We start from the raw sequence: 22,403 nt of genomic DNA, 5'->3' as shown, positions 1-22,403 counted from the left end.
TGGGCAGACAAGGAAAACTGCACTTGACATAGGAGGGTCCCTTCAGTGCCGATCCTGCCTCTGTGTGGCTGGACCATATCCTTTGCCTATGATAAAGCTCTTCCATGAGTATAAACTGCTTCAGTCCTGTGAGTTCTTTCAGAGATGATTAATGGGTAATTAACACAGCAAGGGTGAGAAGGGACTTCAGATACAAGCCATTCTGCGGCCTGAAGGGTGCTTCTGATGGGAGAGTGTTAGTGCTTGGTGCTGAAAGCACACAGTTTTGTAAGTGGGTGTGATGAAGTACAATACTTAGTTCTGTTGGATGTTAGGGAAGCATGTCCAGAAAAACAACAGGCACGTGCTCTGGTTTGCTCCAACAGAAAAATATCTCTAACTTTGACAAAGAATGTATCCAGCCAGAGTTGCCAGGTATGTATGCAAACAGATAGAGAAGGACCACAGTGTTCGTCCTCATTTTTTTTTCTTTTTCCCACACGCTCCTTTATTTTGGCCCTGTACCTGTTAGGGGCAACACTGTGGTTTCATGTATGTGGTTTCATGTCTTTTTCCACAAATAGAATATTATACATGCTTCTGAATCCTAAATAAGGTCATTGGTATTGAAGAAAGAATCAAGGTATCTCACGTCTGCCAGGACTATGACAGCATTGACAACAAAACGGAGGCTTGGGAAGGAAGTCAATTCAGGAGGGAAGAGAATGTGTATATATGAATGGATGTATGTGTGCATACATGTATATTCATATGTGTACGTGTGGTATGTGTGTGAGAGAGTATGTATACACACACGTAATTTTCACACACCACGTATATGTAGAAAAAATGATCTGCGATTAAAAATGAAACAAAATATAATCATTTTATTCTCTTAGCTCAGGATCTGAGCTATATCTAAATCCGGGCTCTGCCACCTGCCGGCTGTGACTATGTACAAGTCAGTTAACTGCTCTGAGACTGGTTTCCTCATCTATAAAATGGCAATTTTTATCGTGCAAGGTTCTGACGGGGATTAAAAGAGATAATGCATGGGCTATACATGTTATTAACCATCAACAGATTTCCAGAAGAGAAATTTTGACCAAAATTTGCTAACTTCCTTTCTTTTCTCTGAGGATCTGTGTTGTGAGAAGAGGAAGGGCAAGGAGGGAATGGAACTCAGAGAAGAAGGAGCAAGGAGGAGGAGGACATGAGGAAATGACATTAACTTCACTCTGCTTGTCTGCACTGGAATAATCCCCTAGGAAGCAACCAGGAACTCGCCTATCAGTCAACTGACAATGGCGGCTAAAACGTGATCTCTTGACCCCACTGTCCTCCCTGTCACCATCCACTTGCTATGTCACCCCTGTCAGGATGTTTTATAAGCTAAAAATGCTGTGCCATTTCACATGCTTCTTTAATCTCATGTTTACAATTATCCTGAGAAAAAGACATCACTAAAGCATCTGAGTTGCGTAACGTGCTGACCTATAAGGGCTGAATCACGATTTGAACCTAGTTCTTCCCATTACTACACGGCTTCCTCCTCGATAACCAGAGCTGCTTCCAACTTGATGGTGGGCGCTGCTGATGTCCTGTCCCATTTGCCCCAGCTCACCTGAGTGCACCAGCAGCTGTATTAGAGGATTGTCAGCCCACTGTCAACTGTGTCAGGCACCTATGTTTCTTGTGCCCTTGGAGGGTTTTCTTGTGACCACAGGAACTTGCAAGGAACACAACCTGGAAAGGCAGGGAAAGGGAATTTAATGTCCCCTAGGGTCCCCTGGGGCAATGCTCAACCAACTGGGGTTGGAGAGGAGCACTTACATTTCAGCCTCTGGCATGTTCTGAGTGGTTTCTGGGGGTCCCCCCAGCATGAGCGAGCCCCAGGTGTTAACAGTGTAATAATCCACCCATAAAACATGTCCCTCATCCGCTCTTGACCCTTCCTGTCTCACTTTCCCCACTTCCTCACACGTGCTTCCTCGGACACCTCTTGTGTAAAGAACCCACGCTAAATCTTTACCTCGAGATCTACTTTTGGAGGAACGCCAACTGAGTCAAATTCTAAATTCCATGTGGTTGCTGCCACTGTTGTTACTGTTTTGAATTACACTACATTCCCAGCAAAAAAGTAATAATGACCGTAGGTTGCTGATCAGTCAGAACCTCATTAACACTTTTAAGCCTTGAAAAAACTGAAGATAGTGTTTCCCATAAAGCAACAAGTTATTCCTCCTGTTTCACTAAGTGCCCTTCTTCCCAGCAGCTGCTCCAATTTCAAAGCAGGATGATGAAGGCTTTGAAGGCGCTCTGTTAATGCAGTTACAGATCCAGTTTGGGTACGCTAGCTATTAAACAGTGGATTTCAGGATATATGCCAAAAGTAGGACACTGTCTCTCGACGTAACAAAACTGAATTGGTAATGTTAAAAAAAAATCTGGGGCTTCCCTGGTGGCGCAGTGGCTGAGAATCTGCCTGCCAATGCAGGGCACACGGTTTCGAGCCCTGATCTGGGAAGATCCCACATGCCGCGGAGCAACTGGGCCCGTGAGCCACAACTACTGAGCCTGCGCGTCTGGAGCCTGTGCTCTGCAACAAGTGAGGCCGCGATAGTGAGAGGCCCGCGCACCGCGATGAAGAGTGGCCCCCGCTTGCCACAACTAGAGAAAGCCCGCGCACAGAAACAAAGATGCAACACAGCCATAGATAAATAAATAAATTAATTAAAAAAAAAAAAAAGAGCCTCTTATAAAAAAAAATCTGTAAGTATGATCAAAGTATTTATATTATGGAGAACAAGAGCAATCATCTCAACATGGCATTCTAGATTTATCAACTCTGCACACATATTTTAGGAAGATTTTGAGAGATTTCAATACAATATCTAAAAATGACCCACCATTTTATTTTTAGCAAAAAGAGATTCTCAGTTTCTGGTAGTTGTCTGTAACTATAGGCTGAAAATGTTTCGATTTTAAAACATACATGTGTAAAATTCTCACATGAAAATGAGCGGTAGCACAACCCACTGCAGCATGATGGCTCTTTATTCGCAGTTTGTCCCGTCCAGAGATGCCAGACTCACAAGTCACATGCAGTAAGTTCACATAACATGTTTTGTTTTATAGACTCTAACCATTTATTTAACAAAATGGAAATTTCTAATATCTAGCACTTTTCTACATTTAAAATTTCAGGGAAAAGAGACTCGTGTTCTACAGTATATAATGATTACAAAAGAGTTCGTTATCAGCTTTGAATGGTTAAAACACTTTCTCTGCTGATTGGGACTCCGCATCCTTTAGTGAGGTGAGGTGACATTTTTCTTGTGGAAAAGGGCAGCGTTTCTTGTCGGAGAAGATGTACCACCAGCACAGCCTTCCCTTCACTCAGACCTGTCTATCTGAGGATTTCTTCTACCAGGGAAACAGGTGGGAGTCCATTTCACTATTTTGATTCCCAAGTCAGGTATAAATCCTTTTAACTTAGGGAAAAACTCAAACGTATATAAACCAAAAGGCGGAGGTTGCTTTTTCCATCCTCTTTACTCACGTGACGCTCTGGAAAGTCACAGTTTTCTTGGTGGTTTTGCTCGCGTGCCGACCACGGTGCATGGAGCTATTACTAGCGCTAATGTGCAGAAGACGTTTTGAATGATGTCTAGCACCCACAGGAAAGAACCACGGAGCCCCCACATTTGAATTTTGTTCTTGCAAACTCTAAAAGCCAACGATCACTTGTGCCTTGCAGAATCTGGGGGCTCTATTCCCAGGTGCAAAGTGCATTTTCCGGGTTTCTCCAGAGCAAAGGCAGGGTGGACGCCCTCATTAAACCTGTGCCTGATGATGAAGAGCAACTGTCCAGTCTCAGAGTTTATAAACAGGAGCCTTTGGGTGGTGTAGTCCAGTAGGATGCCCACTCTGGCGGGACGCTCCGTCACGTGGACATCGCTCACAATGCCACTGTAGAAAAATGTGTATCTGAAATGGAATGGAATGGGAATTGAAAACTTTGGAAATCTTGAAGGACCATGATAAAGAAAATCACTTGGAGAAAACCGATTTTGCAGTTGTTCACCTCAATTCACAATGAGTTGCAATAACATTGTCCCAAATACTTTAACCAGATCCCTCCTAGATGCTAAAATGCATAGCTCTTCCCAACAGACGCGTATTTTTAATAATTTTGCTCCTTCTACATTAGGAGGCAGTCCCAGAATAACCAACATATGCCTCCCTTGTGATTTTTCTCAACATTTTAATTCTTTCCCAGCTGCCCACGTGTTTTAACTACCGCATTCATGGTATGTCATTCTTTTGAATAAAACTCCTTTGAGGCTGCTATGTACTTTAAAAAGTACCACGGGCTTGCCTTCCATAAAGTGTATTAACTTTACCATTTAAAAATTTTGTAAGTAACTTACATAAGGACCTTTATGAAGTTTAAGAAATATTTCATTATTTTTGCCCAACTTCATCTTTTGTACACTCCCACTGCCCCAAATCAACCTTCCTTTTCATCTTCTCAGTGTTTTCTGCACCCTTACAACCAAGGTGGGGGGTTGCCTTTGATTTCTTTCTTCAATTCAAACAAATTCAGTTCAACATGTAGTCATTGGGCACATCTGTGTGTCCTGTACTTTGCTAGACCTCTGCACCTCTGGGGGATATGCAGACCATAGCATACTGTCCTTGCCCCCAGGGAACCCATACTCTGCGGAGCAGGAACGAAAATTGTTGATGACTTAAACATGGGCTGGGGCTGAGACTCCAGCTTAGAGCACAGATTGGTAAAGTGTTTCCTTACACATTTAATGGACCTGGTTTAGTTGTGAAAGGAAAGGTTCAAGGCCAGGCTGGCAAGGAGAAACTGCTGAACAGAAGAAGTTAAATTGCTCTATGCAAAAAAGTAACACAAGGTGGGAGTTTTCTCCTGGTAATCTTAGAAACAGAGGGTGGAGCCCTGAAAGCAGGAGAAGAGAATAAATGAGAGATGGAAGAGAAGAAAAGAGATGAGGGACAGATCGGTGGATATGATAGGTCTGAGGGTGGGAGTGACACTGGGCAGACTGGGGCCGGAGAAACTGGGTGACTCTGGTGTGGCTGAGAAGGACAAGGACCTTGAAGACCTGTGACATCTCTCTTAAAGGCCCAGAAGCTTGAGTGCAGGAATATTTAGGAAAAGGCAAGTTAGCAATTTCCTCGCTGAATGAAGCTCATGTGAAAGGGCAGAGGTTCACGGGGATGGAAGGTAAGAGAGACTTCCACAATGATAAAGGACCTCTTCAGTGCCTTGCTGATGTGAAATATGGCAGAACATTATGAAGTTTTAGAACCTGTAAAGCACAAAGAGGCTGCAGGTGGCAATGATGGAGAACAGCAGTGGGCTGTTGTTGGGCTGTCCAACTTCATCCTTGGAGAACAGATGGAGAACAGGCTGGGGCTCTTACAAAAGGGGCTTGGGGAGCAGATGGGCTCACATTCAGCCAAAAAGAATGGTCAGGACTGGATGGGGAAAAAAGGGAGAAGGCAATCCAAGCCGTCGGGGCAGCAGAAGCAGTGATGAGGTGGCAGAGTAAACCTGTATGCCATGGAGAACATCACCATCTGATTGACGGGTTAGGAGGGGACATGTGAATGACTTTGAGGATATTACCTGGGTAGGTAAGTCAGAGGCCAGGCTCTAGACCTGCCCTGTCCAATATAGTAGTCACCAGGCACATGTGGCCACTTAAATTAAAATTAAGTAAAATTCAAAATTCAGTTCGTCAGTCCTATTAACCACATTTCAAGTGCTCAAGAGCCACATATGACACCATTTTTCTATTTTTGCAGAATGTGTGATTGCGCAGCACTGGTCTAGAGGGTTCTGAATGCCCATATAAGCCATTTCCCTACCCTGCTTGGAAGGTCCCTGGTGCCCACAGGCCCAGCCCTGGTCAGTCCCTGAGCTAATCGCTACCATGGAGGTCAAGGAGGGAAAGACATTCCTTGAAGCCTTGGACCCACCAGTTCTACAGGGCCTGGAATTCGCCCTGTCTTGTTTCTGCCTCTATTTCCTACTGAGCACATCACTTCCTTCTCCAACCTGCACTCTGGCCTGAAACCAAGCCTATCTGCTGCGGCCTGACTCCCTCCCTATCCTTTGGACTGCTGGTCCCTGTTCAAACAAAGGTCATCCAGAAGCCTGATTCTTGACATCTGCGTGACCCTGGAACTACCTGTGCGAGGTTTCCCACCTGGGTAGACCACCCCTGTGAATCTCACTGATGGCCCAGAATGAGCCCAGACTCCTCTCCACCCTGGTGGCTACTCGCCTCAGGACTCCTCATACTCCAGCCTGGTCACATTCTTCCTGGCTCCCCCCTTCACTGTGGTCCCACCTGAGTGTCGACACCACTGTAGATGGTTGTAGATTTTTGAGCAGAAAAGGAAGGGACGTGATGCAAATTATGTTTGAGAAATATTTGCCAGTTGTGACACATAGCATGGCTTGGAGTGGGTGGAGACTGGAAGAAGAGCACAGGCATGTTGGCTGTGGATGAAACTAGTAAAGGAAACAAAGCCTTGAACTAGAGAAGTAAGTTAGGAACAGACAGGATGAAATACCGTTGATTCTTTCTCCTTAGACTCTCTTCATTTCTCCTATCCAGTTGTGACATCTTAAAGCCTGATGCAAGTAGAATCAAGAGTAATACCGCTTGGTTTAAATCATGAAGCGAGAAAAATGGAAAAACACAGGAGGGTCTGCTATAGCAGTACTCTCAGTAACCTGAAGGCCAGGGTGCTCTAATTTGGAACACGAAATGAGGCATTTAAGACCTGACATCTCTGTGCGGTGACCACACACGGCACACTCCTCCTCCCAGAATCTACAGAACCTACCCTGGGCCCACAAGAGCCAAAGACCAAAGTTGTTGAACCTGCTGAATGAAATGAACAGTTCTGTTTTCTAGAGTCTAGAACTTTGTATTGGACTCTCGTCTTTGGTTTGGGTTCTTAAGGGTTCAAGTGTCTAAGGAAATTTTCATGAAATCAATACCTAGTTCCAGCTCTAAGTCTACCGATTATAAACTCTGGGTTTGAATGATTTTTCAGCTCTAGGAGGAGGCTGAATATCAATTAATCATCATGGCTCTGCCTTGATGGGATGTGACTTTAAATAGCTCTTGGAGATGGTGTCCTTATGAACCATGTCAGAGAATCAAACTCTGTCAAGTAGGATGCAGGGAGAGATGTGCAGCCAGAAATATGCAAAATCCCAATCTGTGGGCCTTTTTCTGGGAACTTGCGAGCACTGCTTCCTTTTTAAGCATTACATTTGAATAATTCCTCACATTTGATTCTTTACGATTTCTAAGTTCTTCCTTGTACCTGACTTCATGTGATGCTCACAACCCCAAAATGTAGCAGACCAGGCATCACTGTCCCCTGACAAGACAGATGAGGCACATCAGATCTGCTCATTAGATTAACCAACTTCTGGTGAGTAGTCAATAGGAGGCTAGTAGAGAATGGAGCCAGGACTAAAATCAGGTTCCTGGCTCCAGTCTCATGCTCTTTTATTAGACTATCTTGTGTGCATATTCAGTTCATAACATGCTCGCCTTATCTAACACAGGTTAACAGCTTTTTCACGTCAAGCAATTAAACAATACTAATGAGACAGGCTGGGACCTGGGACCCTTTACTGTGGCACTTGCACCTGGACAAATGTCTTCTTGAGCAACAAAATACAAAGAAACTATAAAGGACTAAAAATAACTGCATGCATGTCCAGTTGGGGCAAATTATGAACAACAAGATACAAAAAGGCCAAAACCCAACTCCCACTTCTGAGGTGCTGGGAGCAAAAGCAGGGTACTGCTCATGATCCGTGCCCATGGCACCGCCAAGGGGGTGGGCGGACCACCTAAGTCACCCCTCCCGCCTGACCCAGCAATCCTCCCCTACCTTCAGCCCATATAACGGATCAGCTCACTCCCCCTCAGGGAGCGAGCGTTGGTACCTATTACTTGTTTTCGCTCTCTCCTGCTGCAGCACGAGTCCCAATAAAGCCTTGCTTGCATTCCTCGTCTGGCCTCTTATCAATTTCTATTGATTAAAGAGTCCAAGAACCCAGGTCAGTAACACTAATAATATAGACCAGAGGTTAGTCAACTTTGTCTGTAAAGGGCCAGATAGTAAATATCTTAGGCTTTGGGGCCATTCAATCTCTATTACAACTAGTCAACTCTGCCATTGTAGCACAAAGGCAGCCATAGGCAATATGTAAACAAATGAGCTTGACCGTGTTCCAATAAAACTGCATTTACAAAAAAGGCAGCGGGTCATATTTGGCCTGTTGGGCTATAGTTTGCCAACCCTTAATATAGACCAACGGCAGTGGGGTATGGGGGTGGTACTGGGGACCTACTTCTTCCTCAGTCCTGTTGACTCCTCTGTGGAGGGAGCCCTTTCAGCCTTACCCTTGTGGTCTCTCCCCACCCTGGGGTGAGCTCTGAAGGAAAAACTGGCCATGCATGTGTTTCCCTAACTCTTCCTGACGAGTTTCCTGAGGAGATGCACATCCTTCTCCAGGAACCTACTCTGCCCCACAGGATGGGAAGGTGGCCTGGCCAAGGCTCTGCATGGGTACAAGTCTGTCTGTTTATAGGGTGCAATATAAGAAACATTCTTGCTTTCACATATGAACCACATTCTCTAAAACCGGCTTCCTCAGTAATCAGAGTAGTAGTTGAATCTCCAAATAGTTGAGTCTTTTGTTTTCTTTCTCAGCTGACTCAGAACTTGGGCAGGGAAGTGAGAGGTAGGTTATTTATTAGGTCCCTCAGAGCCCTCTGCCTAGACATCAACTCATGACACTTTGATTAAGTGGGGAGGGGCAGGCTCCGGCTTACCTCTGCGGCTCAGAGCAGTGCATGTACCACGCGGTCTCTCCTCGTCCCAGGGCACCGGCCTGCACCGCCGAGCTGGAGCAGACACCCAGTCGGTAGGCTGGGCAGTCTGTGACAGTGGTTTCCCAGTAGTGCTGGCCACAGGCAGGCAGCTCCTCACCCAGCACTGATGGGATTCTGCAGGCAAAGTTGATCAGGAATTGCCAGGCTTTATCTCATAAACACCAACATTCATAAATGTATACACAGTTTAAGCAGGATTCTATCCTTGGAAACTGCTGGAATTTGACTAAAGACTTTCATTGTTCATTGTGCCCCCGACCTTGACCTGATGGCCACAGAATTCCGCAAACTGTCAACATGCATTTAACGCATTTCTACTGCCACACTCAACACACATGTATTACACATAGCATCTCTTGGAGGGACTGGGAACCAGGAAATAATTAGAATAATGGCAGGATAAAAAGAAATGGCACAATCTCTGCTTTCAAAGAGAGTGAGGAGACAGTTACAGAAAGATAGAGAAGATGAAAAGGCAGAGGGCTATGTCCCAGATGAAGGAACAAGATAAAACCCCAGAAAAACAACTAAATGAAGTGGAGATAGGCAACCTTCCAGAAAAAGAATTCAGAATAATGATAGTGAAGATGATCCAGGACCTTGGAATAAGAATGGAGGCAAAGATTGAGAAGATGCAAGAAATGATTAACAAAGACCTAGAAGAATTAAAGAACAAACAAACAGAGATGACCAATACAATAACTGAAATGAAAACTACACTAGAAGGAATCAATAGCAGAATAACTGAGGCAGAAGAACGGATAAGTGACCTGGAAGACAGAATGATGGAATTCACTGCTGCGGAACAGACTAAAGAAAAAAGAATGAAAAGAAATGAAGACAGCCTAAGAGACCTCTGGGACAACATTAAACGCAACAACATTCGCATTATAGGGGTCCCAGAAGGAGAAGAGAGAGAGAGAAAGGACCAGAGAAAATATTTGAAGAGATTATAGTCGAAAACTTCCCTAACATGGGAAAGGAAATAGCCACCCAAGTCCAGGAAGCGCAGAGAGTCCCATACAGGATAAACCCAAGGAGAAACACGCCGAGACACATAGTAATCAAAGTGGCAAAAATTAAAGACAAAGAAAAATTATTGAAAGCAGCAAGGGAAAAACGACAAATAACATACAAGGGAACTCCCATAAGGTTAACAGCTGATTTCTCAGCAGAAACTCTGCAAGCCAGAAGGGAGTGGCATGATATACTTAAAGTGATGAAAGGCAAGAACCTACAACCAAGATTACTCTACCCGGCAAGGATCTCATTTAGATTTGATGGAGAAATCAAAAGCTTTACAGACAAGCAAAAGCTAAGAGAATTCAGCACCACCAAACCAGCTCTACAACAAATGCTAAAGGAACTTCTCTAAGTGGGAAACACAAGAGAAGAAAAGGACCTACAAAAACAAACCCAAAACAATTAAGAAAATGGTCATAGGAACATACATATCGATTATTACCTTAAACGTGAATGGATTAAATGCCCCAACCAAAAGACATAGACTGGCTGAATGGATACAAAAACAAGACCCATATATATGCTGTCTACAAGAGACCCACTTTAGACCTAGGGACACATACAGACTGAAAGTGAGGGGATGGAAAAAGATATTCCATGCAAATGGAAATCAAAAGAAAGCTGGAGTAGCTATACTCATATCAGATAAAATAGACTTTAAAATAAAGAATGTTACAAGAGACAAGGAAGGACACTACATAATGATCCAGGGATCAATCCAAGAAGAAGATATAACAATTATAAATATATATGCACCCAACATAGGAGCACCTCAATACATAAGGCAACTGCTAACAGCTATAAAAGAGGAAATCGACAGTAACACAATAATAGTGGGGGACTTTAACACCTCACTTACACCAATGGACAGATCATCCAAAATGAAAATAAATAAGGAAACAGAAGCTTTAAATGACACAATAGACCAGATAGATTTAATTGATATATATCGGACATTCCATCCAAAAACAGCAGATTACACGTTCTTCTCAAGTGCGCACGGAACATTCTCCAAGATAGATCACATCTTGGGTCACAAATCAAGCCTCAGTAAATTTAAGAAAATTGAAATCATATCAAGCATCTTTTCTGACCACAACGCTATGAGATTAGAAATGAATTACAGGGAAAAAAACGTAAAAAGGACAAACACATGGAGGCTAAACAATACGTTACTAAATAACCAAGAGATCATTGAAGAAATCAAAGAGGAAATCAAAAAATACCTAGAGACAAATGACAATGAAAACACGACGACCCAAAACCTATGGGATGCAGCAAAAGCAGTTCTAAGAGGGAAGTTTATAGCTATACAAGCCTACCTAAAGAAACAAGAAAAAGCTCAAGTAAACAATCTAACCTTACACTTAAAGAAGCTAGAGAAAGAAGAACAAACAAAACCCAAAGTTAGCAGAAGGAAAGAAATCATAAAGATCAGAGCAGAAATAAATGAAATAGAAACAAAGAAAACAATAGCAAAGATCAATAAAACTAAAAGTTGGTTCTTTGAGAAGATAAACAAAATTGATAAGCCATTAGCCAGACTCATCAAGAAAAAGAGGGAGAGGACTCAAATCAATAAAATCAGAAATGAAAAAGGAGAAGTTACAACAGACACCGCAGAAATACAAAGCATCCTAAGAGACTACTACAAGCAACTTTACGCCAATAAAATGGACAACCTGGAAGAAATGGACAAATTCTTAGAAAGGTATAACCTTCCAAGACTGAACCAGGAAGAAATAGAAAATATGAACAGACCAATCACAAGTAATGAAATTGAAACTGTGATTAAAAATCTTCCAACAAACAAAAGTCCAGGACCAGACGGCTTCACAGGTGAATTCTATCAAACATTTAGAGAAGAGCTAACACCCATCCTTCTCAAACTCTTCCAAAAAATTGCAGAGGAAGGAACACTCCCAAACTCATTCTATGAGGCCACCATCACCCTGATACCAAAACCAGACAAAGACACTACAAAAAAAGAAAATTACAGACCAATATCACTGATGAATATAGATGCAAAAATCCTCAACAAAATACTAGCAAACAGAATCCAACAACACATTAAAAGGATCATACACCACGATCAAGTGGGATTTATCCCAGGGATGCAAGGATTCTTCAATATACGCAAATCAATCAATGTGATACACCATATTAACAAATTGAAGAATAAAAACCATATGATCATCTCAATAGATGCAGAAAAAGCTTTTGACAAAATTCAACACCCATTTCTGATAAAAACTCTCCAGAAAGTGGGCATAGAGGGAACCTACCTCAACATAATAAAGGCCATATATGACAAACCCACAGCAAACATCATTCTCAATGGTGAAAAACTGAAAGCATTTCCTCTAAGATCAGGAACGAGACAAGGATGTCCACTCTCACCACTATTATTCAACATAGTTCTGGAAGTCCTAGCCACGGCAATCAGAGAAGAAAAAGAAATAAAAGGAATCCAAATTGGAAAAGAAGAAGTAAAACTGTCACTGTTTGCGGATGACATGATACTATACATAGAGAATCCTAAAACTGCCACCAGAAAACTGCTAGAGCTAATTAATGAATATGGTAAAGTTGCAGGATACAAAATTAATGCACAGAAATCTCTTGCATTCCTATACACTAATGATGAAAAATCTGAAAGAGAAATTATGGAAACACTCCCATTTACCATTGCAACAAAAAGAATAAAATACCTAGGAATAAACCTACCTAGGGAGACAAAAGACCTGTATGCAGAAAACTATAAGACACTGATGAAAGAAATTAAAGATGATACCAACAGATGGAGAGATATACCATGTTCTTGGATTGGAAGAATCAACATTGTGAAAATGAGTATACTACCCAAAGCAATCTACAGATTCAATGCAATCCCTATCAAATTACCAATGGCATTTTTTACGGAGCTAGAACAAATCATCTTAAAATTTGTATGGAGACACAAAAGACCCCGAATAGGCAAAACAGTCTTGAGGCAAAAAAATGGAGCTGGAGGAATCAGACTCCCTGACTTCAGACTATACTACAAAGCTACAGTAATCAAGACAATATGGTACTGGCACAAAAACAGAAACATAGATCAATGGAACAAGATAGAAAGCCCAGACATTAACCCACGCACCTATGGTCAACTAATCTATGACAAAGGAGGCAAAGATATACAATGGAGAAAAGACAGTCTCTTCAATAAGTGGTGCTGGGAAAACTGGACAGCTACATGTAAAAGAATGAAATTAGAATACTCCCTAACACCATACACAAAAATAAACTCAAAATGGATTAGAGACCTAAATATAAGACTGGACACTATAAAACTCTTAGAGGAAAACATAGGAAGAACACTCTTTGACATAAATCACAGCAAGATCTTTTTTGATCCACCTCCTAGAGTAATGGAAATAAAAACAAAAATAAACAAGTGGGACCTAATGAAACTTCAAAGCTTTTGCACAGCAAAGGAAACCATAAACAAGACGAAAAGACAACCCTCAGAATGGGAGAAAATATTTGCAAATGAATCAACGGACAAAGGATTAATCTCCAAAATATATAAACAGCTCATTCAGCTCAATATCAAAGAAACAAACACCCCAATCCAAAAATGGGCAGAAGACCTAAATAGACATTTCTCCAAAGAAGACATACAGATGGCCACGAAGCACATGAAAAGATGCTCAACATCACTAATTATTAGAGAAATGCAAATCAAAACTACAATGAGGTATCACCTCACTCCTGTTAGAATGGGCATCATCAGAAAATCTACAAACAACAAATGCTGGAGAGGGTGTGGTGAAAAGGGAACCCTCTTGCACTGTTGGTGGGAATGTAAATTGATACAGCCACTATGGAGAACAATATGGAGGTTCCTTAAAAAACTAAAAATAGAATTACCATATGACCCAGCAATCCCACTACTGGGCATATACCCAGAGAAAACCGTAATTCAAAAAGACACATGCACCCGAATGTTCATTGCAGCACTATTTACAATAGCCAGGTCATGGAAGCAACCTAAATGCCCATCAACAGACGAATGGATAAAGAAGATGTGGTACATATATACAATGGAATATTACTCAGCCATAAAAAGGAACGAAATTGAGTCATTTGTTGAGACGTGGATGGATCTAGAGACTGTCATACAGAGTGAAGTAAGTCAGAAAGAGAAAAACAAATATCGTATATTAATGCATGTATGCGGAACCTAGAAAAATGGTACAGATGAGCCAGTTTGCAGGGCAGAAGTTGAGACACAGATGTAGAGAATGGACATATGGACACCAAGGGGGGAAAACTGCGGTGGGGTGGGGATGGTGGTGTGCTGAATTGGGCGAATGGGATTGACATGTATACACTGATGTGTATAAAACTGATGCCTAATAAGAACCTGCAGTATAAAAAAACAAACAAAACAACTAATACTAAACTTTCATTGGGTTATTTGTATGGAAATATGTTAATATAAATGTTTCAGACATTACATGAAATTTCTAAAAATCTTATATTTGTATTTGTATGGAAATATGTATGGAAATATGTTAATATAAATGTTTCAGACATTACATGAAATTACTAAAAATCTTATAATTGTACTTGTATGGAAATATGTATGGAAATATGTTAATAAAAAAAAAAAAAAAAAAGAGAGTGAGGAAGTATAAGGGAGGCAGGTGGAGAATTCCAAGAGAGCATGACTTGCAAAGTTTTCTTCCAAAACTTGCACATACACAAAAAGGAGTCTCTAAAACCTTCTCTCACAATGAGTTCCAGTGTCTGCTGACTTTCCTGGGCACAGAGACCAAAAAAGGTGCTGCTCCTGAACAGCAAGTGGTCTGGGGAGGCCAGAGCAGAGCGGAGTTACACCTGGATGAACCAGGTGTAATGCTTGCGCTCCGCAGAGGCTTGTGGTCAACAGTCTTTGGGACTCTGGCCTCTTTAGATGGTAGCAGGTACACCTGAGAGGTTGTCGAAAGGTCTCTTTTTGTCTCACCTCAGCTATTTTTGTACAAGACATGGTGAAGTGAACCAAAGCGCTTTCCACTGCGGATGGGTGACCTTGTTTGCATGAATTACTCAATTTTGCTTTGAAATGGCTGAGACAGCAAGGAAGCATTTTTAATTTAAGCAGCGTTAATATTCAGTCAGCACCCTCTCCCTCTCCCCTTTAACAGATGAGAAAGTGATTAATGCAAAGGAATGTACTTCATTTTCTCGTGTCTTTACCCAACAACCTCATTTCAGAGAGGGGGCTACTGATGGGTCCTTGCTCTCTGGAGCAAAGCCCAGCTGCCTGATATTTATGAGCTAATTTTCAGATTAATAATAAATAAATAAAATTCTATCAAATACATTACAGTTATTATCATCAGTAACTATGGACTCTTACCAACCTCCAATCTATTTCTTTTCTCTTTGATTCTTCTGAGAAATCCAAAAGAGACAGAAAAGCCCAATCTATTTCTTAAATCTTTTTTTCCCCTGAATTCACTCATTTGTACACGTTTAGCATCTCCAGTGTTCTGGGCCCCAGGCTAGATTCTGGAGATTAAAGATGCGGAAGACGAGGCTGTTGCTTGAGGACTAGTCAAAATGGAGCATCTGACAAACGACTCCACCAGAGCTCAGACCTTTCTGCGGATAAGATCAAAGGGTGCCAGGGCCCAGAAAAGGCTTGGTCATTTCCAGGAGCTGGTAACACCTGAGCTGAGCTACTGACAGATGAATAGCAGCCTGAGAGGAAAACAGCACAAGTCGCCGTTGGTGGGCTCAGGGCTATACTGTGAGAGCACCCCAGGCGCATCAGTGCCAACAGCAGCGTGTTTCACATGGGTTACAGTTTTCAAAAGCCTTTCACGTGCTTTCTCCCATTTGACCATTTTGACCCTCAAAATAAGCACGAGAGAGTGCAGGCAAATTGCAGAGCAATCTCCCCACCGTGCCCTCAGTTTTCGGATTTCTTTACTTTGCCTCTTCCTTTTGTGGGAGCTTCTGGGGGATGGTGGGGGGTGGGGGGGTGGGCAAGATCCTGAAAGTCCTGCATGTGGCCAGAACCAGAAACTCAACAAAATGTCATTCTCCTCTATTCCTTTTCAAGTGGATAGATTCAAAATCTGGTTTGCTGTTGAAATAATAGAAGAATTAACCCAGGCTCTTTTTTCATTGAACCAGAGATAATACCTTAAAACAGCCTATGTGTTAAACAAAACCATCTGTGCTTATATTTCCAATAAAGATATTGACACTTGCTACAAGTCTGAACGATCTCTGTCACTTTCCCCCTAGTAACGAACCATAACTGAACTGTATGTGTGTGTACCAATTTACACTCGATATCACACATGCCAGGCATGTGCACTAAACCAAGAATGTGCTCAGGTGAGGCCACACCGAGGTGACACCCTCAGAAGACTCTCCTGCTGAGGCATCTTGTGCTTTCTTCTCCTACTTACTCTGTCAGCCGCCTCCTCTCAGCGAAGCTGATCACCGTCCCATCTGAGGAAATCTGCAGAGCGGGGTGAGCCGTTTCCCTCAGCAGGAGAAATCTCGTTCCTATTGTAGTTAGAAAATAGGATTATAACATGACTGCAATGTCGAGCGCTATCCCTGGGCCAAGCCCCGCATTTCAGATCGTAGTCTCCCTTGCTTCTAACATCAAAATCCTCTGCTCAGTGTTTTCAGATCCACAGCAAAATTTCATCCGTGATAAGGACTAGTGAACACCAGTGGCTGGTCACCTCACCCGGTGTGCTTCTCCCGTACTAGCGCTCACTCTATTATGCAAAGTATGCTCCCTGCACCAGCAGCACCTACCTACCTCACCTGGAAACTAGTTAGAAATGCAGAATCTCGGGCCTGCCCCAGACCTCCTGAACCACAATCGGTATTTTAACAAGCTCCTTGGGAGATTCACGCACACATTGAAGTTTGAAGATGCACTGGTCTAACCTCCAGGAGTGGTTCTAACAGTGGATGGTACAGGCACCATTTGGGACTGCAGGGAACACACTTCTGGACAGACAGCCCTCATGCCCTCGCTTTATAAACATCAGGCTGGCCCTAACCACATCACACCCAAGTTGCGTCCACAAGTTTTTGCTGGTTAAGCAAATCACGTAATGTGTCACCCTCAATCTTGCCATCTTTGGGTCTAGCGTAAGATAATAAAATGATCATTTTTCCACTCCTCATTTCTTTTCACAATAATTGAGAACAGCCTTGCATTTTTTTTGTTGGCACCATCATGGGTATTTTCCCCAAAATGCCCTTGAACAGTTTCATCACTTTCTTGAGTTGCTCACTCATTCATTCATTCAACAAACATGAATGGGCACAAACCATGTGCTAGGCATGGAAAATAAACAGAAGAATAAGACTAGAAGCTTGTTCATAGAGTTCACAGTGTAATAAAATAAGACTATCCTCATCCTACTCTTCCCCCAACATACACACACTATCAAAACATACCCACAAACTATAGCACATTGTGAACCAAACAAGAATCATCTGAGGAGATTTAAAACACTTGTCAGAGCCCATATCCAGGTAACTTAGACCAGGATCTCCAGGAGTGGGATCCCCACATCAGTATTTTCTTAAGCACCTGGACTGATTGCTAATGGGTGGCCAAGGTTGAGAATGTCTTAAACCAGAAAAACAAAAGAAACACCTTGACCTTTGGCCAATCTTGGGTCCTCATGCCAAAAACCTAGCCCTGCCAGCAGGTTGGGAGCGTGAAGAAGTGGCCCTCTAGGATATCTTCTCTGGGTTGTAGAAGGGAAGGAATGGGAATGCTTGGAAATAGTTCTCTGTGTGCAAAGGAGAAGGTACCTCTGGTGGAAATGAGGGCAGCTTCACTCTGTTCACTTGTCCCAAATGCACTGATGGCTTTCACGTAGAAAAAGTAATTGTCATTGGGTTGGAGGTTAACTTTCAGTTGGAGTCCTTTAATTCCAGAGAAAGATCTAAATATGAAGGGAAAATAATAATTTTAAATATAACCCTATATGCTAAACAACTCATCATATTTCAATCCTGTAGTGAATGAACATCTTTTATTAACAACAAATCACTTATTTTTCCCTTTTTATGACCACTGAGTTAGCAAGCCAGATTTTATAAAATGGCCATTGTCCACTAAGTTTACTTTATCAAATCATTTCTACCTTGGTCAACTTTTGTCCAATATTGTGCCTTCCAGAATGCTCTTTGCAATAGAGCCAACCAAACTTTTTTTTTTTAATTCAGAAAATAGACTAATTTTGTGGTTAATGAGTCCCCAAGCATATATTGTTTTCTTTATCAAATTTTGGCTGAGAGGGCACTTGTGGATTAAGATATTAAACCAATCTATAATGCAAAAGACACCATCTCATTGACAGATCCTGAATAGTGGAAAACTTAAGGTGAGTGTTGATTTTGTACATGGTCATCATGCCAAAGCCAGCCAAGTTATAGAAACTGAATATCTCTAAAGAAGACAATATCCTTTAGAGCAAACTTAATCCTGGAGAGAAAAGAGAATTCTAATTGCCAAATAAAATCCCCAAAGCTGCTGTTCCTAAACCTCCCATTTACATTAAAAGAAAAGTGCTGGTCGTGGTATCTAAATGGCAGCAGGCTTGGCAAGAACACTGTAACAGCCCAACCATTTAAGCACAAATGGACTTGTTGGATTTGAAGATTGGAGCTCTGAACTTGCCAATGAGCTGGAATAATTTTTGTGCCTCTTTTCCATTCTCTTGTATCTGTTTGATATCATGTCCTAGAGCATTTATACAAATAAAGTATACAAGTGCTCTTTCTTTTAGCCTCCATTTGGAGAAGCTTTGGAGAGAGTTACAAGTTAGGCTCCTTGCTAATAAAAGAAGTCCTAATCTGAGTACTAAAGAATCAGAATCCTGTTCCTGTTAGATGTGCATTGGATACTAGTCATTGAAAACAATAGTACAATAGCTTTCAAGTTCATTCTCAGAGGGAGATGCGGATTTTTTTTAATCTGTTTGTTTGCTTTGTTTGTTTTTTATTTTCTTTGTGTTTGTTTTATTATTAATGAAGGTACACAAAGTCATTAGAATCAAAGAGTGGTCAGTGTTCATTCTCAGATTGATTTTTGTTTTCAGGTTATTTCTACTTCTGTTGACTTACTTCATTCTCAGTACCTAACCTTAGAGAATACCATGGAGAACCAGGAGAAGGAAAAAGTATCATTGACCCAGAAAACAGAAGAACTTAGACTTTTTAGAAGCAGAAAATCTGTACAGAGTAACAGTCCCTCCCCCATCAAAGCCCCATGTCTAAAAGCACAGAAAACTCACAGTGTGTTCCTCAGCAGGAGGGGGCAGGGAGGGGAGAAGCCTGGGTCTATTTGTATATTGGCTATTTACTGCCTGCATCTGGAAAAGGTCAGTACAAACTCCCCAAACCTTACTGGTTGTTATTTCAGAACCTACCACCTGAGCAGGTCCTCAGAGAGTACTATCTTTAGATGCATGGAGAATGCATGGATTGAGCCACATGTCCACTGACAACTAATAATGCTTCAATTTATTAACAAAAAAAACCAGGTCCTATGACTGAGAATGCATTTCCCAACTAATATCTAGATTATTATTCTGGGGTAGATGTATTGCTGATCTTATTTGCGTTGATGACTGAAGAGATGTTTTCAATGTACATTAATTATAACAAGCTTATTGTCTCAATAAGCACACTCAGATCTGAACTGAATTTCAGACTTCATCCACTCATCAAATAAATATTTATTGATCACTTATCATGTGCCCAGGCCCTCTCCCTGCTTGAGGGGTAAGTGACAAGGAGAGGTGAGGAAATTTCATCTCTAAAAACTGGACAGAACATATAGGTTTCATTTTGTGATAATGCAATTGTTAAATGCCAAGGATGCTGTTTTTGGGGTAAGTTTTGCTCTTAAATTTTATGAAGTCTGTCAAGGAGGAAATTCCATATATATAGTCAATTGTGTGCTATGTCTTATTAGTCATTTAAAGAATAAAAGTTTACATGGTACAGAAGCCAATATATGGGATAAGATCTGCTTTCAGTGCGTGAACATGTCATGCAGACGTGACAAATATGCCTAATGCCCTCGCTGACTCTATAAAAGCACCAGGCATGAAAATGAAAGTAATATGAAATATGATAGTTTTATTGTTTATAAGTTTCTGTCTTATGCTCAAGCACCAAGAACAAAGCAAAAAAAGCTCAGCTATGAATGGTTCATTTCCATGTCTATTTATTGTCTGACCTCACTTGAATGTCATAAAAGCCTTCATGTCAGCTGTCCCTGCTGTTTAGCCAAATGAAAACTTCAAAAATTTTGGAATTTGAAATCTGAAGAGTGGCACTCTTCCATAGATTATGATATTTTTTATTTCAAAACCAAAAACTTGTCATAATTGCAACTGAAACCACATGGGTTATAATAAGTTTTGCATAGTCTGGAGTAGAATTCAAATTCACAGAATATCCAAACTGAGGTAAGTGATTAGACAGCAAATGGAACCACAGCAAGTTGTTGATGCTTAGGTAAGAAGAGATTTCAGCTTTATCAATAATGTGACTAACCTGACGATGTTAGAAGTCTAGAGCCAGTAATAAAATTCAAAAGGCAATAAGAAATTTGACTCAAAGGGTCTCACTTTGGGTCATAAGTGTGGGATCCTCCCTACAAGTATCATAGTGCAATGGAAAGGGAAGGCTTCATATGTGGAGGTTCTGGGAATGTGAGGACAAGGAAGCATCTAGGAAACCTGACACAGCAAATTAGCTGATTGCTGGTAGGGCATAAGCATGCTGTGGGGTTTGATCACAGAGCTCTGCACCCAGCAGGTCTTCAAAGGACTCTTGGCTTCCTCATTGGGAGGACAAAGGACATTTGTTAAACTCCAATGCTGAAAGGCAGAGAGAAATGATTCAAAGGAGACCCACTGTCTCCTCAGAAGTCTGAAGGGCTGCAATGTAAATGAGAGTGGTCTCCTCTTCTGCTGTTTCAGAAGGAAACGAGTGGAAGCCCCCAGGAGGCTGATGTTTGTTCAATATAACAAAGCCTCTCTAGCCTGAGCCCTTTCCTTCTTTAATTTTTGCAAGGAATGATTGAAAAGTTTGCCACAACTAACCATAGACAATGGGGCAAGAATTATTGATATTTCACATGGGAATTGAAACGGATCTTTATGAAGAAAAAACCTTTAGGGACTTAATGCTTAACGGGAAAATACTAAAAGCATTCCCATTAAGTCAGAGAGACAGACATGAGGTTAAAAAAAATTGGGAAGTAGAGGTAAAATTATTACCATTTGCAGATGATATGACTGCTATCTAGAAAACCTAAGAAAACCAGACAAAAAACTCAGAATTTAGTGGAATAGCTAGATGTGAAACTAATATAAGAAATCAAAATCGTTCATATACAAATAACAACTAGATAGAAGATAAAGCAAAAGAAAGATCTTATTTAGAATAGTGGCAAACATAACAAAAGTATATAAGATTTATATGAAAAATATTTTTGAAAATGGTACTGAAGGAAAGCACACAAAAGACTTGACTAAAAGGAAAGGCGTATCAGTTCTTGGGTACAAAAATGCAACATCACAAAAATTTTAATACTCCCTAAATTAATCTATCAATTTAACATGATCTCTAAAAATACCAAATTGTCAGGGGCAGGGGAGTAGAGGTGACTACACAGTCTGATTCTAAAGATCATATGAAAAATAAACTAGCAAATAGCAAAAAAAAAAAAAAAAAAAAAGTCATGAAGGGGCAACCTAACCTACATGAATTCTAAAATTATAAAGCTATAATAATAAAAACATCATGGTGCTAGGGCATAAATAGATGGGTCAATGGAATAGATTATAAAGGTGAGGAACAGAGCCAAATACATAGGTTCTTTAGTATATAATAATGGAAGTATTTCAAATCAGAAGGGAAAATGATGGGTTTTCTTGCTGGCACAGCGGGATAGCCATAGTAGAAAAAATAAAGTTGGATTCCCTACTGTATAATTCCTCCTGAAAGTAGAACTAAACTAACGTTAACAATAAAAAATACGTATGGAGAGGAGCTTTAAGATGGCGGAAGAGTAAGACGTGGAGATCACCTGCCTCCCCACAAATACATCAGAAATACATCTACATGTGGAACAACTCCTACAGAACACCTACTGAACGCTGGCAGAAGACCTCAGACCTCCCAAAAGGCAAGAACCCCCCCACGTACCTGGGTAGGGCAAAAGAAAAAAGAGAAAACAGAGAGAAAAGAATAGGGACGGGACCTGCACCAGTGGGAGGGAGCTGTGAAGGAGGAAAGGTTTCCACACACTAGGAAGCGCCTTCGCGGGCGGAGACTGCGGGTGGCAGAGGGGGGAAGCTTCGGAGCCACGGAGGA

General features: G+C 41.4%; 1 protein-coding gene across 4 annotated transcripts in view; it reads right to left on the bottom strand.

The window, feature by feature from the left end:
* Positions 1-1,625: 1,625 nt before the first annotated feature.
* The window catches only part of CMYA5 (cardiomyopathy associated 5), a 120,858-nt gene continuing 100,080 nt past the window's right edge, over positions 1,626-22,403 (bottom strand). For 2 of the 4 annotated variants that reach the window (XM_059916645.1, XM_059916646.1), the window contains exons 10-13: positions 17,820-17,953; positions 16,442-16,541; positions 8,889-9,062; positions 3,019-3,969 (exon numbers count right to left, since the gene is read on the bottom strand). In XM_059916645.1, the coding sequence (XP_059772628.1) occupies positions 3,723-3,969; positions 8,889-9,062; positions 16,442-16,541; positions 17,820-17,953 (655 nt within the window). In that variant the 3' untranslated portion in view covers positions 3,019-3,722. Of the gene's footprint in view, positions 1,726-3,018; positions 3,970-8,888; positions 9,063-16,441; positions 16,542-17,819; positions 17,954-22,403 lie in introns of those variants that run through there. The other 2 variants (XM_059916648.1, XM_059916647.1) reach the window with 2 other exon arrangements.

The sequence above is a fragment of the Balaenoptera ricei genome, chromosome 3 (genome assembly GCF_028023285.1).
Source record: "Balaenoptera ricei isolate mBalRic1 chromosome 3, mBalRic1.hap2, whole genome shotgun sequence".
Lineage (NCBI taxonomy): Eukaryota > Metazoa > Chordata > Mammalia > Artiodactyla > Balaenopteridae > Balaenoptera > Balaenoptera ricei.
The sequence above is the reverse complement of the archived record's forward strand: the minus strand, read 5'-3'. Positions and strand labels throughout refer to the sequence as shown.